This window comes from Kryptolebias marmoratus, linkage group LG16 (genome assembly GCF_001649575.2).
Source record: "Kryptolebias marmoratus isolate JLee-2015 linkage group LG16, ASM164957v2, whole genome shotgun sequence".
Taxonomy (NCBI): Eukaryota; Metazoa; Chordata; class Actinopteri; order Cyprinodontiformes; family Rivulidae; genus Kryptolebias; species Kryptolebias marmoratus.
Window position 1 is genome coordinate 28,649,311 of NC_051445.1, and position 15,955 is coordinate 28,665,265.

General features: G+C 37.1%; 1 protein-coding gene across 12 annotated transcripts in view; it reads left to right on the forward strand.

Moving 5' to 3' along the window:
* Positions 1-15,955, forward strand: part of adgrb1a (adhesion G protein-coupled receptor B1a) — a 316,467-nt gene that overhangs the window by 128,835 nt on the left and 171,677 nt on the right. For 8 of the 12 annotated variants that reach the window (XR_005234257.1, XM_037980552.1, XM_017436779.3 and 5 more), the window contains 8 exons: positions 2,240-2,398; positions 5,148-5,252; positions 9,468-9,635; positions 9,986-10,150; positions 10,450-10,614; positions 12,817-12,981; positions 13,095-13,196; positions 13,301-13,407. Coding sequence is in view for 11 of the 12 variants with exons in the window: in XM_037980552.1 (XP_037836480.1) it covers positions 2,240-2,398; positions 5,148-5,252; positions 9,468-9,635; positions 9,986-10,150; positions 10,450-10,614; positions 12,817-12,981; positions 13,095-13,196; positions 13,301-13,407 (1,136 nt within the window). In the remaining variant the exon portion in view is untranslated. The remainder of the gene's footprint in view (positions 1-2,239; positions 2,399-5,147; positions 5,253-9,467; positions 9,636-9,985; positions 10,151-10,449; positions 10,615-12,816; positions 12,982-13,094; positions 13,197-13,300; positions 13,408-15,955) is intronic. The other 4 variants (XM_025010723.2, XM_025010726.2, XM_017436776.3 and 1 more) reach the window with 2 other exon arrangements.

The window sequence follows — 15,955 nt, forward strand, 5'->3', positions numbered from 1 at the left end:
GTTTGCCTCAATCTCCACTCAACCTAGCCCCCCTTAACATTTCTTGGTTCTCTTTATACTCATTTTAAAATTTATATATCAAATTGTATAATTTTTTTTTTCTCTGAGCTTAGATTTTTACAAAGTTTTGGAATTTTTCGCAGCAGCTGCATTGGCTTTAACGTTTTTTTTTTTTTCAGACATTTCTTAGTTTATTTTTGTATTAATCAAAGCTAAGGCAGTATCTCATATTATATTCTCAATCATATCAAGACCTTTGGGTCATCTGTAAATTTACCACAGTTCAAAACCTTTTTCTCTTTTTTGTGTGTGTGAACAATGAAGCAGAATCCTGACACAGTCATGTGGTACGATGCTCTAAAGCTAATTGATAAATCAAATGTTTGTTTAAAGAATAAGCAATCAATTATGAAGCTTTAATTAGATATGCAAATTGGACATGACATATTTAAATAGGATGTAAATTTTGTTTCTGAAGGGAAAAGATGTCTGCATTTTCGCTTTGTATTTTTCACTACATTTTATCAGACTCATTGTACAGTCATGTTGAGATGGTGTGCAGCTGCTGATGAGTTGTGTGTGTGTGTGTGTGTATGTATGTATGTGTGTTCATGCCTCATTCTTTCAACTGAATCAAGTGCTCTCCACAGTGCCCCCCTCCCCCCACAATGAAATTGATTTGCGGGTAATTAAAAGCGTGTGTCTGGATGTCGGCCAACTTCATGTTCTATTCATGCAGATTAATACATATTTGTCATCGCCTGTGGGGGCTTAAAGGCATCTGTCTGTGTCATTAAACATTTATGAGCATGCAGGACACAGACAGGCTAAGAGTCGTTCGGCAGCACTTTACCCGATTCTTCTCATATCGGCACACATCTTAATGGAGAGCATTAAATCAGAATGGCCAAACAGGGAATTTCACAATGACAATGGCATTCATCACGCCTCGGTTTTAGAGGGAGAAAATGTCCCCTCAGACCCTTTTTCACTATGAGATACCGTCACTTTGTGATGCTCATTGCATGGTGTTGCAGTTTACTTTCTCACAAACAGCCTTATCCAACATGCATCTGCTTTGATGAGTGTTTTAATGCCTTTTTGACAAAACAGATGCTTTACGTGTGCAGTTAGTTTGAAAATTCCTTTTTTAATATATCAGGGTAAGAGAGAGAGCACCTGTAACTTATTTGTTTTCTAAATGTGGCCTCAGTTGGTATAGAAATATGCAACTGTATATCGTCAAAAGTATTTTTTTGTTTTTTTTTCTTTAACATACCTAAAGAATGTGTCAAAGTACAATATCAAAGCAGCACATCCTAGCAGCTAAACATTTTATTTCCAAGTAACATTCGGAGGAACTAATAATTAAATAAATAATACATTTTAGGCCTATCATTCCTGACAGCAATGTATATTGCTTTCTGCTCTCGGCTATTACTACAACAGATTTCTAGCTCAATATTTGTAAAACTGACTAAATTATATCCATTTTTGTGTTGGCTAAGATCTGTCAACTATGGCAGCTATTTTGAAATGGTGTGACTCCAAAAGTTAATAGACAGTTGTAGACATAGAGCCAATGATTGCCATTAGAAGGGCATGTTTTGTGTACTTCCGGTGCCGGTCCCAAGCCCAGATCTAATAAGGGTTATGTCAGGAAGGTCATCAGGCATCAGATCTACGACTGCCTGACCGGATCGGTCTGGGTTAACAGTGACTGCCTTCCGTTCTGTTAACCAGCAGGTTTTAGGTGAAAATTAGACTTGCAACAAATGATCCGCTGTGGTGACACCTGACAGGGGAGCAGCCATAAAACGAAGAAATTGTTTTATGGCTACAAAGAAGATGTACATCTAGTGGTCCATGAGATACTTTGCTAACAAACAGACAGTGTTGATTTTAACACTTATTGCCTGATTTTTAAGCAAAAATATCACATAATTTGTTGCGCTTGGAGTATGTAATGGGGATTATGTTCAGCAACTGCCAAACAAAATTTAGGACAACCTGGCTGAGTTACAGCCATTTTTGTCTCTTCTAAGGTCGGTTGGCTATGGCGGCCATCTTGAATTGAGTTGGCTCCAGAAGTTACTTACTTTTACTTTCTGAGAGTTTAATTAAAATATATCCAGTGGTTCATAAGATATTTTCTAATGCTTGCACTGAGCAATAACAAACTTAGATTAAGTATAACTGTTGAGAATAAAACCCTCCTACTGAATGTTTGTGTTTCCAGGTGGCTGGAGTGTGTGGGGTCAGTGGGTGCAGTGCAGCAGTGACTGTGGAGGTGGAATCCAAACCCGCACTCGGACCTGTCAGTCCCCTCCAGAAGAGTCGTTCCTGTGTGAGGGTGTGGTGGAGGAGGGCCGGCCATGCAACTCACAGTCCTGCACGGGTGAGCTCCTCGTTCTGTGTGTTCATCACTCATCGTAATACGTAAAGCGTGCAAAGTATATTTGTAAGTGTGATGGAAATTTATATCAGTCTACAAGGATTTTACTTTTTGTGCTATTTTAGTAAGAAGGGTTAACATCAGGTTCCTGGTATTTGTGCCAGTCAGATAGCAATGCTGGACAAAGGAAAGGCCTTTCCATCCTGATAAAAAAAATGGTAATGAGCACCTCAAAAATGATGTAGTTGTTTTCACATTTTTAAGACTGTTCAATAACAATTTTTCTTTCTTGCTCAGCTTTTTATCTTCCTTTTGCCTTGTTTTCTTTTTTTTTTTTAAGATAAAAACTTTTTTCATGACAAAAACATAATGATGAGTCCAGTAACAACAAGTCAGAAGATCATGTACAGTTAAAGCACCCCTCTAAAGTGAGAAGAGATTATTGAGAAACCAGACAATAAAGAAGCCAATCAATTGAGTTTATGGAAAAAAAGAGCTTTTTTTGTTTATAGTCTTTGAATATCTTGTCTCAGTCTCATAAACCCAGGATCGTGTCTCGTCTTATCACAGTTGTGACCCACATTTGTTTACCGTGTCATCCACTTAAGGTCCACTTGGACCTTAATAACCCTTGCTTCTTGCTGACCCAGTCTTAACATTCAAAAATTATTGTGCACAGGACTTTTACAGTTAGGATGTCTCCTTGAAGGTTAGCACTTGGGTCAAAATCCCTATGAAGTGCTATTGAGACTTCTTTATTTAAAAAAACAAAAAATAAAAAAGAAAAAAAAAACCTTTCCATTTAACTTTGTATTTATCATATTAAGTAGGCTATAGTTTGTTAGAAATACATGACGGTGAAGCTCCAGCCCTTTTTAGTAATTTACTTTAAACTGTTAATGTGCATACAAAACGCAAAGTATGTCCACCACTTCTTGACTAGATATTAATATTAATATTTACAAATCCTGGTACCGACACCTAAAAAGTTTGTAGACTACATTATTATTTAGAAATACTGATACCAACCCCCAGCTAGTCCTTCTAGTCTAGTGTAACATTTACAAATACTGGTGCCCGACCCCTAGCTAGGTCTTTTAGTCTAGAAAAATATTGCACATCCTTAGTTCACATTATTTAAAAGTACTTGGGTCATCAGACTGCAACAAAATAATCACTTCCTGGATCCTATTTTTGACATCTTGTTTGTCATGAAATTAAACATAAAAAATCAAAGAACTGTCATGGATGTCAGTATTTTGGGGTTTTGGTTCTTTGTTTGGTGTTTTTTGTTCATTTTGTTTTGGTTTAGTTGTCTTTTGGGTTTCTGTGTTTTCCTTTTTCACCTTTCACCTCTCTTGTAATTTTCCGGTCATGCCTGCCACGCCCACCTCACCTGTCTCTTTCTTGTCATGTTCCCAGCTGCAACCTATTATCGTTTCTCCCTCTGACTTTAAAAGCCAGTCTCATGCTCATCTGCTCATCATTCCTCACTGGGTCATTCCTTTTGTTACTGCTCTGACCACATACCACGCTCCTTGCCTTGCCTTGCCTTGCCTTTTTGGATTTTGTTATTGTTTGTTTTTTGCTGCCATGCCAGCCTTTTGTTTTGTTTATTTTTTACTTTAATAAATTACTTTCTTTTTAAATGATGAGTGTGCGCTCTGGGTTCACCTCCGTCTCCCCTGCTACTATCAAGAACATGGGAGACAAGAATTTTCTTTGATTTTTCTTTATTTCTGCAGATATAGGAGCAGTCAATGACACTGCACAGTCTGACAGTGAAGCTTAGTTAGAAGTTGTTTCACAGCCTCAGTACACCCAACCAGACATCCCGCCATTAGGATTGGCCTCTCAAAATGTTTACAACCAAACAAAAGCAAACAACCAAGCTACTTGTTTACTTGACTGTTGCCATTTTGCTATAATCATAGTGAAGATACACTTCCTTTTTCTGAGGTTAACTCTACTTATGAAATCAAAGTTTAACAGCACCTAAAATAAAATTACATGAAACTGATATAAGTTCCATCACATAAGAATATGCTGGTGTAGATTCTCAGTCATCCAGGCCATGGTAAATTCAAAAAAGTTAAAAAACAAAAACAACTGGACTTCTATTCTGTAGTTGAACTACAGAATAGAAGTCCAGTTGTTTTTGGTTTTTAACTTTTTTGAAATCACATAAGAATATAAATTCTTTCAGAATCAGAAAAAGCTTTTCGTTTCTTACTAACTCTAAAACTCAGGGTGTTTACTTGAGGAGAGCATTGACTTTGATTGAATAAAAATAAGAACTGGTTTACCTTTTTATAACCAAGATTTCACAGTATTTTTAAAGTCATTACACCCACAAAAGACTGAAGTGACTCAGCCAGTCAGTGTCTGAGTATATTTTTTTCATAGAGGAAGTGTTAGCGCTTTCATTGAAATGTTTAGTATTCTTCCCTCAGAATGAATGATATATTTCTCTCCCACAGCAGTAAGTCATTGCTTTAGCTGTGATGGGTTTATGTATATATTTTTTTGCAATTATTCATGCTATCAGAGGCACTTAAAGACTAAAAAACAACACCACACAAGAACGGCACATTAAGATCCACAACACTACACAAGTCCCAAGTTTGGCTGATGCTGTTTTGGGTGACCAATCTCGTCACGGTTGTGTCCAAATGTAAGCCTTTGATAAAGGATCTCTGGTTGCTAACCCACCCACCCCCCTCCCTCCTGGCCTTGCCTCATCCTCCTTTAGGCAAAGGTCGCCATTTCTCTCGCAGCCAGTCGCTTCGCTCTCTGGACAGCCGCAAGCGTGATGATGCAGACAAGCTCCGCAGTGGACAGCAGAGTCCTCAGACAGGTAAGACAACAGGACGCAGAGGGATCCCATGCATCAGTCACTGTGGCAGCTTGGGTTACCACATGACCATCTAATATTCACATCTATCAAAATCTCCCATAGCAATACCATGTCAACAGTGGACAACCTCCAAAATGGATCCTGACAGAACATATAGTGAAATAGCATTTTATCTGAGGTTGTAGTACTTCTGCTCCTATAAAGTAATAATGCACAAAAGGTCTGAATAGCACCCAAAGAAATAATGCTACAAAATGGAATGGATACTTATTTATGTTCAGTCTTTGATTTTGATAAAAGATGATATCAGTCTCAAGATTAAATATTCAGTTCAGCTCAGCACTGCAAACACTGACAGACAACTGGAGCTGTTAAGTTATTTTGTGCATAACACAACAGTATAAGAATAACTACAAAAGTTTCTGAAGAGATGTTGAAGGGTGCCAATACAGTAGCTACACTGACTGCAGTAACTTTCTTCTTTAAAGCCCAGCAGTAATTTTGGGACCTTATTTTCTAATAATCTAAGGTGATAAAATACTGACATTTTGCTGTGTATACTGTGTAAGAAGTGTAAAGAGAACCAAGATCAAAAGAGCTCATTAATGTCACCATGGTAACCACACACATATTACACGCTGACAACAATTCTAGAAAAAAAAAACAGGCAGACAAAAACACCACAGAAAAGTAATCCTCAAAAATAAAAGCTGTACTGTAAGTCATATGGAAAAAACTCTTTCCTCTTTTTCTCTAAATGTAACAATGGTCATTATGGCCAAATCGTTCAGTTTTAGTTTCACCAAAATTAAGGTCTATTTCCCTGTGTGCATTTGCAAACTTGCTGGGGGGTTTTGTTTGTTTTTTAAAATTATATATAGACACTCTATTACCAGCTTCAGTCATCATTTTCACAAAGTATTTTTCTTTTGTTTTGGGATTGATACGCACCCAAAACACGTTAATCTCAAGCAACACAGAACCTTCTCCTTCCTGAGCTTTATGATGGCTGGATATTCCTATGGTGTCCATGATGTTCCACAAAGAAGCAGTGTGTTTGAGGTGTGTTTTATAATGTATTCGCATGTGTGCTTCCAGTTAACTCAAATCTTGTCAACTAACTTATCAAAGTCTTTAAAAGTCATAACATCGTCACATGAGCTTTACCAAATTGTTTGAAGGCATAGTAATCTTAGTATATGTAAATGTAAACTTGTAATTTTGAAAAAAAGTGATAAAAAAACTCTAAACTGACCTAAAATAGGAAAAGTTTAGTCTGATTTTATGCCAAGAAAAAATGCTCTTTTTATACAGTGTACAAAAACGTCTAGTTTCAATTGTTTTTGGTACTTACCTGGTACATACTGGACTATATGTATTGCTAACATTAATTTTTATGCATTAACAGTAAAAACGTAAGATATACATTCTGTTGTGAAATCTCCAAAAATATTAAAATTCAAAATACTTTTGTCATAAAATCGTTAAAAATATCGAAGTGTCTGTTTAGTCGTGTAAAGTTCAACTTTGTGTGACTCATTTAAAGTTGATATTTGTACTATGATGTATGTCAGAGCTATCAAGCTCCAAACGGCTGCGTTTTCCTCACTTGTTACACCAAAATTGCATTGTTTATAGAGAAAATTTGTACAAATTTCGTTTGCATCCTAGAATGTACAAAAAAACACATTAACACACTATTTCTGATGAGCCACACATTTTGATAATTTTTTTTAAACTGTGGGAGGAATAGTGAATCAAAACATCTGACAGAAGTGAAAGAATAATAATAGGTTAATAATAATAAGAGGACTCATTCAGTGCTTATATAGTGGCACCCTTAATAATTCCTTGACAAACAATGATGTACTTATCTGCCTGTTAGTATGTACTCACTGTTTTATGGACATTAAGTCAGATATCTTTCAGTGACAAAATTCTACTCACTCAGTCGCTGATGAATATGAATGAGCATTAAATTTCAATTTGTTCATGTATTACAGCTCATTGCATACCATACAAACAAGATTGGCATTAATCTTCTCATATTTGCTTCAAATAGAAGCTTAATTTAAAAAAAAAAAAAAAAAGATCTAACTGTAACCAAATTCTGCTGTGAATTATTTTTGGTTTACATATGAAAATAAACTGACAGCTAAAATCAGCTTTATTTCAATCAGTCAATACTGTATGTTTTCCCAGAACTTCTTTGGCATTTTTGGTGTCTGTTGTAACAGTTTAAAACTTATCCTGACATGACAGCAGCTATTAGTTTAAATGGTACAAACCTGCAGTTAACTGTCAAAATGATGGGGTTTGAATCTTCCCAAGAAAACAGATTTTGAGTGAGGTATCACTTTAATTTACTTATCAGTTCCTTATTTCCTGTTTAGTATTCCTCCCCTTCCTTACCCACCTGTGACAGCCCAGTGTTTTTTTTTTAATTGGTTCAGTGACCCATTAAATCAGCAGACTCTTGAAGAGAAAAGATGACTGACATATCCCAAGGCAGTGGCATTCACTTTCATTTGGAGTCAATGCAAAGGATATGACATCAGAACCTCAAAGATGACAAAGAACAAGCACGCAGAAATTTGAGGTCCATTTCAGGGGCTGCCTTCTTTAAATGGTGGCAATGTGTGAATTTGGACAAAATATTCGAGGTTTGCTTTCCTGATGAAATGGTATATATCAGGGGTTCTCACAGTTTACATTCAAAGGTCCAAACCTGATTTTAGATAATGTAAAAAGTCTGGAACAACTAGCAACAAGCAAATTCTTCCTATTTCATTTGTTTACAATTCACAGCTAAAAGAAATGGTTCTGTTTTCCTACAATTGTTTGCTTGTGAACCTAAGCCACTCTATCTTTTGATAGTAATGTGTGCTGTAGTTTCACAAGAAATTGTACCTTAAACTTGATAACTTCATTATTTTTCACAATTCAACAAAATCAAGTGTGTTGTTTTCACAAAAGAAAAAGCATGTTAAATAAATTGAACTTAAAGGCAACAAGGCACTGTAACATCAAAATGATTTAAATGAAAATTACAGATGCCTTGAGAAACTTAAAATCCCAAAACAACCTAGTGTGAAAAATGGCACAACCTGCTTTTTATGAGCTGCCTAAACCTTGGTCGAAAAAATGGTGTCAGACGGCGTAACTAATACGTATGCTCATGTTCATTTGTCTGAAAGCCGTGATATGAGCTTTTTACATTTATTGCTGAAAATAGAAATTGTCACTAATAATTACAGTGAGGACAAAATAAATGCACATTTCTATGTGTACACAACTTTGAAAAGCCGGTTTTCTAAATTCACCTTTCTTTTCTTTATACATTTAGATAACTCCATGGCAATGTGACATAACACCTTCTTCTCTGTTGTCTTAGTTTCTGATGACACCAACAGAGGGCAAAGCTGCAACGTGATTTGGGGCTAAACCCCTTTTTCACACAGCATAGGGAAAAGACTCAGACAGCCTATGTCTTAGAGTTGTAGCATTTATTGCTGTTACTGTGGCTGGCACTGTACATATACTGATATAAATTCAACTTTCTACATTTACTTTTCCTCTGTCTTAAATCATGGACTCTGATTCTCACACAGAGCATATGGACACAGGCTTGCTCTCTCCCCACTCACCCTGTGAACTCTCTCTTTCTCTCTCTCTTTCTCTCTCTCTCTCTCTCTCTCTCTCTCTGTCTCTCTCTCTCTCTCTCTGCATACTGTTAAATGAGCTACACCACTCTAAAAGGCCACAGTAGTAAACACACACTACAATCGCATTTCAGTGTAATGCAATATAACTTGTCCTCTTCCACATTGACTTGTAGTTCATTTGCTTTGAGAATCGCTGGTATATATACCATATATATATATGGTATATATGGTATATATCTCAAGGACAATCTTAATTTCCTTTTACCAAGACCAGTATGTGGTGATTCTATTTTAGTGACCAGTGAATGCCTATGTGTCTGTTAGACTTGTCTTTTGAACAGAGCAATTGCATTCATGTTCCAGAAATTTTTAACCTTTGATGAAGGCAGCCTCTAAAATGTGGCACTATAGAAGCTACCGTTTGAGACATCTCAGCCCTTCCTCCACAGAAGCTTTGTCCTGCATGATAATTAGCTATGGCCCCCTTTCCTTTTCCTCCTTTCTCCCCCTGCCCTATCCTGCCATCCTTTACTTATCCCTTCTTCCCCAGTAGACTCAACTTCAGGTGAGGAGTGGTCAGCATGGAGTGTATGTTCTGCCACATGTGGGGAGGGCTGGCAGAGTCGCACTCGTTTCTGTGTGTCCTCCTCCTACAGCACCCAGTGTAGTGGGCCACTGCGAGAGCAGAGACCTTGTAACAACTCAGCTATTTGTCCAGGTAAGCTCCCACCCCTGCATTCACCCTGTCCTGTCCCCATTCAGCACCTTCCTAGTCCTCTCCCTGACCTTGCCTCACCCATATCTGGCTTGGCTCTACAGTCAAATAGGGATGCAAGGAATTTGCTTTTGTTTACTCCTAGTACCATAATTGACAAATGAGTTTTCCTAGGCTCAGTTATAATGGGTATCCTCCAAAAAACAACAGCGAAATTATGGCTGTTTTATTTTCAGTGCCTCCATGAAGTTAATCCCAGTTTTTTTTTGTTCTTTTGTTTATTTTTTAATTTTTTTGCGTTCTGGGGACCTATGTTTGTTTGATGAATTTTACAGTAGCTGCTCTGTTTGCAGTGCATGGTGCATGGGATGAGTGGTCACCATGGAGTTTGTGTTCATCCACCTGCGGGAGAGGCTACAGGTCCCGAACACGAACATGTACACCCCCACAATTTGGGGGAGATCCCTGTGATGGACCAGAGAAACAGACCAAATTTTGCAACATAGCTGTCTGTCCAGGTGAGCAAGTGAGCAACACACAGACAATCAGAGAGGGAAATTAACAAAAAATAAATACATTTTAAAACCATTGATATATATAATTATAACAATAACTGTAGTTATAGTTCCTTCAATGCATACTAAACACTTAAGTCAATCTTATCTTTACTTTGTTTTCGAAGAAAGCAAATCACAGGAATTAATATTTAATTAGAAACTTTCAGAGAAAAAATGCTCTCAGTTTGACTGTCATTGTTTTTATATCTTAATACATTCTCTTGCTCTGTTCATGCTGCTGTGATCCTGTCAATTCTCAGTGGATGGAGTCTGGAATGAGTGGTCCAGCTGGAGCTCCTGCTCGGCCTCCTGTTCTAATGGGACCATGCAGAGAACCAGGGAGTGCAATGGCCCCTCGTACGGAGGCTCTGAGTGCAGGGGAGACTGGTTGGCGACTGTAGACTGCTTCCTTGGAGAGTGTCCTGGTACGTGAACATGTATTATGTAAAGATTGTGTTGTAATGTCTCAGAGGGCAGGAGGGGGGAATACGAATGTTCAGGTCCATTTCAAAGGAATGTGGTTTAATTTGTTTCTACACCAAATTGTACTCCCAACTTGGGGATGGGGTGGACCCTTAAAAGATACTGTAAGTGATACCAAGAGCATGTATTTTGATTTAAACAAATTTAACACTCCTGAAGCCTTCCTACCTGAAGAGTGGAAGAGAAGCCCTTGTAACTATGGTTCAATTTGACCTGAGGGCCACAGGAGGGTTAAAGCATTTTAAAATCCAAGATTCTGCATTAAATAATGTCTTTAAATTTATACTGAAGAATGTAAAATGTTGTAACCCATTACAAAAACTGGCATAATTTAGGTATTGCTAAGAAACCTTCAGCAAATGTTTTTGAAGGAGATACCTTTTTTTCAGTTGTTAGGATAAATATTCATCAGTTAATTAATTAATACCTTTATTCAGTCAAATGATTGAGTTTTCTAGTGTATTACCACTGAGAGGCACATTCTACATGCATGACAAATTTTAGAAAACCATATGCTGATGTATAAAATCACCTGTCCTTTGGTATACAGGTACTGCCTAAAAAATCATTTGTGAAAATCAAGTGTGATTTGGTAAGACAAAAAAATTCTAATTAGCCGCTAGCTCACAAATCAGAAATAATTAAGAAAAGTTAGATGATGAATAGAACTCTGGGTATTTTTATGGTACATAAATTCAGATTTACAACATTTCCACGCAGTAGCAAACAAAAAAGGGATTTTTGTAGAGATGGTTCAGTGGGGTTCTGAACCCAACTTTAGGAACAATGGTCTGTAGGGATGTACCTCAGCAGTCCTTACAAACAAACAAATCCCATCAGACCAACTGAACTGGCTTCAGATACAGCAGCCATTTAAAACATCAAGGCCAAACCATTTATAATAAATCTGTAAGGTACAGTCAGTTTACAGACAATACTAGGTTCCAAAATATAAGTAGTATTGTAATTATTTTTTCAGGTTATTTAATTGGTAGCCTAGAACTAACTAACTAACTTACTTTCTTTCATAATTAAGTGCCTTTAAAAAGTAAGCTTTTAGCTTACAACTAGGGGCACAGCTATGTCCCTAGTTGATTGACAGTGAGATTAAAAAGTATTATGCCTCACAGGTCATAATATTTGGGTACTTTCAAATAAGACAATACCATTGCCTTGAAGCTCTGAACCCTTTTTGTTTAGCAAAAACATCAGAAGTTCCATTCACTGCCACCCACAGTGGAGGGGCTGTGCATTGAACAGAGGCGAATTACCCAGAGAAGTTGCTCAATGCTATTGGTTCAACACATTTATCACTTTACATGCATACACATATCATTGCAACCCTGTATGCATTTATGGTGCAGAGGCAGCAGCTCCACTTGATCCTCCACATCAATAGATACTATAAGTATTAAGTGTTTATCTTGACATCAAATATTTATAACAAATAAGCAAAAGGAGAAACTTCAGTGCCGAGCTTTTGCCCTTCTGCTCCACAGGCGGTTTCCTCCTAAGGTTGCCTTTTGACCCTTGCATTACCGACTGACAGATGTAACGCCCCAGGCAAACTCCCCACCTGCCACAGTCTCCAGAGTGGGTCTCGCCTCACATGGGCTTGATGCCCGATGCCCAAACCGAAGCCCACTTGGGGCTTCTCTCCCTACCTCACTGCAGAAATGAAAAAAAAAAAACAACAATAAGAGTAGAGGTGTGTTTTATTGAACAACAGTACAATCAGTCTCTGATTGTGCCAGTCTGCATTCTGGGTCCAAACCTACCATCTACAAACCTGATAGAATGAACCCGCAGGTACCAGGCAGGTGACTAGTGGCACAGGGAACACAAGAAACAAGACAATACAATATACAGCATGTAAACAATGAACAAACTAAACACAAGGATCACATGAAAATTTAAATAAGAAATTAGCAAAAAATACCCAAATACTGACAACAGTTTAAGCCATCAGAATTTCTACATTGGTCAGTCACTGGAGCCATCAAGAAAACTTGATTTGGTTCACAATTTACTTGTGATTTTAAAAATAAACTGCAAAAAAGTGTCATATCTTTGTTTGTGTGCATTTTTTTTTGTCATATTCTATAAATCTAAATCTTACACTCATAATTAATTTGTACTCTTAGTGGATGGAAAGTGGCAACCTTGGTCATTATGGTCTGGTTGCTCTAAAACCTGTGGAGGGGGGAGGCAGCAGAGAAACAGGATTTGCTATGGACCCTTTTTTGGAGGAAAGCTTTGTCCAGGAGAACGAGAAGAGGTCCGTCACTGTAATGAAAAGAGATGTCCAGGTCAGTGAATGGGAACATGGTTTGTTTTGTTAGTATGGGGACATCATCCCTGACATGTTTGTTTGACTTATACAGTTTCTGTCAGTCAAGTTGTATTTCTCTGATGTGAACAGAACCTCATGAAATATGTGGTGAGGACAATTTCTCCAATGTTGTTTGGAAGATGACTCCTGCTGGTGATACGGCAGCAGTACGCTGTCCTCCCAATGCTATGGGTGAGGTTCATGCTTCAAGCACTGACACAAGGTCCTATTTAAAAGTTTTATAAGACAGATGGTTTTCACTGCTTTGCTGATCTGTTGTATGTGTCTTCACACAGGGCTAATCTTACGTCGATGCTCATTGGATGAGGAGGGCATCGCCTACTGGGAAAACCCCACTTATATGAAATGCATTTCCAATGACTATCGCAGCATACAAACTTTAGTGAGCATCAGTATTTCATTTTCTGACAGAATCAGATTTATACACAGACCTTACCAATAAAGATGTACAAACTAAATATAGTCCATCCTAAATATATTTTTAACTAGAAGCACTCAAAGAGCGAAAAACTTCTTCCAAGACCCATTATCATTGTGATGTTATAAAGGGGCTTTGATAACATCATCATCATCATCATCATCATTGATGTCATCACTGTATATTTGTAATGACAGAAAAATCACTGTTCAACCATCACTTAAACAGATTATTCACAGTAATCTACAAAGGTCAACAATGTGTTCTCACTTAAATTTCAGCTTGCAGCTTTAAACATTTTTGATTTATCACTTTCTTTCTTCAGCACTGCACACATCTGTGTATAATAAGCATAATGTATTACCTTTTAAAAGTTTTGTTATTTCATATTAAGCTATAACCAGATAATTTTATACGAAAAAAAATTCTACTATAATCATTTACTCTCTGGTTTAGCCAGTGCTGACATACTTTTCATGCATTCTGTGCTATGTGCCACCAAACACAGGCAGCTTTCAATTTGAACAACTAATTATGTTTGTGTAGTTTCTTAGTCATCCAGAGGGCTGCTTCACAAAACCAGTATAGCAGATTAAGCCGGGATTTTCCAGATATCCTAGCTAAATTAAGCCTTGATGCGGTTTCACAAAACCAGTAGCACATAACTTACTATGGCGATTTATCCTGTGCAGCTAGCCTGCTCCAGAGAAGGCTAACAGCCAGGCTTAACTAAGCCTGGCTGTTAGCCTTATATGTTCAGTCAGTGGTCACGCTGATCAGAAACCAATGTGTTTTGTCCATGATTCCATTTTTTTATCTGTCTGTTTTGAAGTATTTTTTTTTAAATCAGCCTGCAATAATATACCACTGATTCATTTTGACATTCAATTAAGTACTATTAATATTTTAACATTATAATGGTTATCATTATCATTTGTTAACAAGAGACGAGAGAGAGTGCTTTGGGACAGGTCTGACCCATTGGCTTTTCCCGACAATTACTGAAACCACTTTTCTGGGGATGCCATCCGCAATCTGTGCAGACTACTGGGTTCCAAAATTCAGCACCGCACCGAGTGGAGCCATGCCCTCACGTTACACAGATGATCTGTGTTGAGCTCAGATATTTTACAAGTGGTATATTCCTATATGCTGTTGGGGTTGCCGGAAATCTTAGCAAAGCCACTACTTGCCATACCATCAGAAGAGTGTATTTGGCATTCAAAGAATATAACCTTCCCCAGCCACATTGAATGTTTTGGAATTGATTGTTTTTTTTCAGTCATTCCACCATTACCCAAACTCATATTAACCTAGTGTGGACAGGTGCCAATAGTCTATATGCCTTTGAATAATACTTACTGGATGGCGCTATGTCAAGCCTGACTTTTTCTCTTACCCTGGATTCCGGAATCCTACTTTTGTGAAATAGCCCCCAGGACATGGTAAATCCTTAAAGTTTAAAAAAGCTTACAGTAAAAAAGGCAACTAATAAGAAAAGGAAGTTTGGTAGCCTTTTTAAAAATAAATAAATACATAAATAAAAAAAACGTTTTAAACTAATAGCATCAAAAAGATAAATGCATCAAAAAACACTTACCTAAAGGTGTGTGTGTGTGTGTGTGTGTGTGTGTGAGTGATGTTGGTCAGGAATCACCTGCCTGGGATGTTTAGGGTTTTAGACTTTGTTTGATGCTCCATAGGTTTGTTACAAGACACTCAAGTTTTGATTAGAAGTCCAGTTTTGGCAAAATTTGAAACTTTAAAAAAATATAAAATATTCGATTTCAGCAGTCAGAGCAAAACATAAACAGATGGTGCAGGGGACTTCACTTTCTAATTATTTCAGATAATGTTTTGGTCAGTAATGAAAGTGAATGTCTCAATGCTGGCTTTTTTTTAATGAATGCAGTTTTATGTCAGATTGACAAGATTAAATATGCAATAATTATATGTGACATACATTTATAAATTCTGTAGAAAAATATGACACAATACAAGTGTCTACAAACTAGGGGTGAGAATTTGAATGCACCTCACAACTTAAATTTATTCACCTATTAAACATGTATTGATGCATTTTAATTGTGTTTAAGATTCAATGATTTATGTATTTTCATGCCTAATAAAGAGTGCACAATGACATTATATGGCAATAAAACCCTATTAATGACAGGCTGCTGACCAAAAATGAACATAAATGCTATATTAATGTTGAAACCGCATTGAAACGTTACCAGAGTGGCACTAGAAATTTCCAGACAGATCATGTTTTAAAGTCATTACTAAAAACAGTCATGTAATGGTAACTTCAACTGTTATCTAAAAAGAAATTATTCAGGGTTCAGTAATGAAAGAATTAAAATGATTTAAAAACTTTACTTTAACATGTTTCTACTACAAGAAGTAACTCTACTAGGACACACCTCATTCAGCAACTACTAAATAGGAAATCAACAAATTCATTGATATTGATAGTGATAAAAATGACCCGAATCATCAAGAAATAACA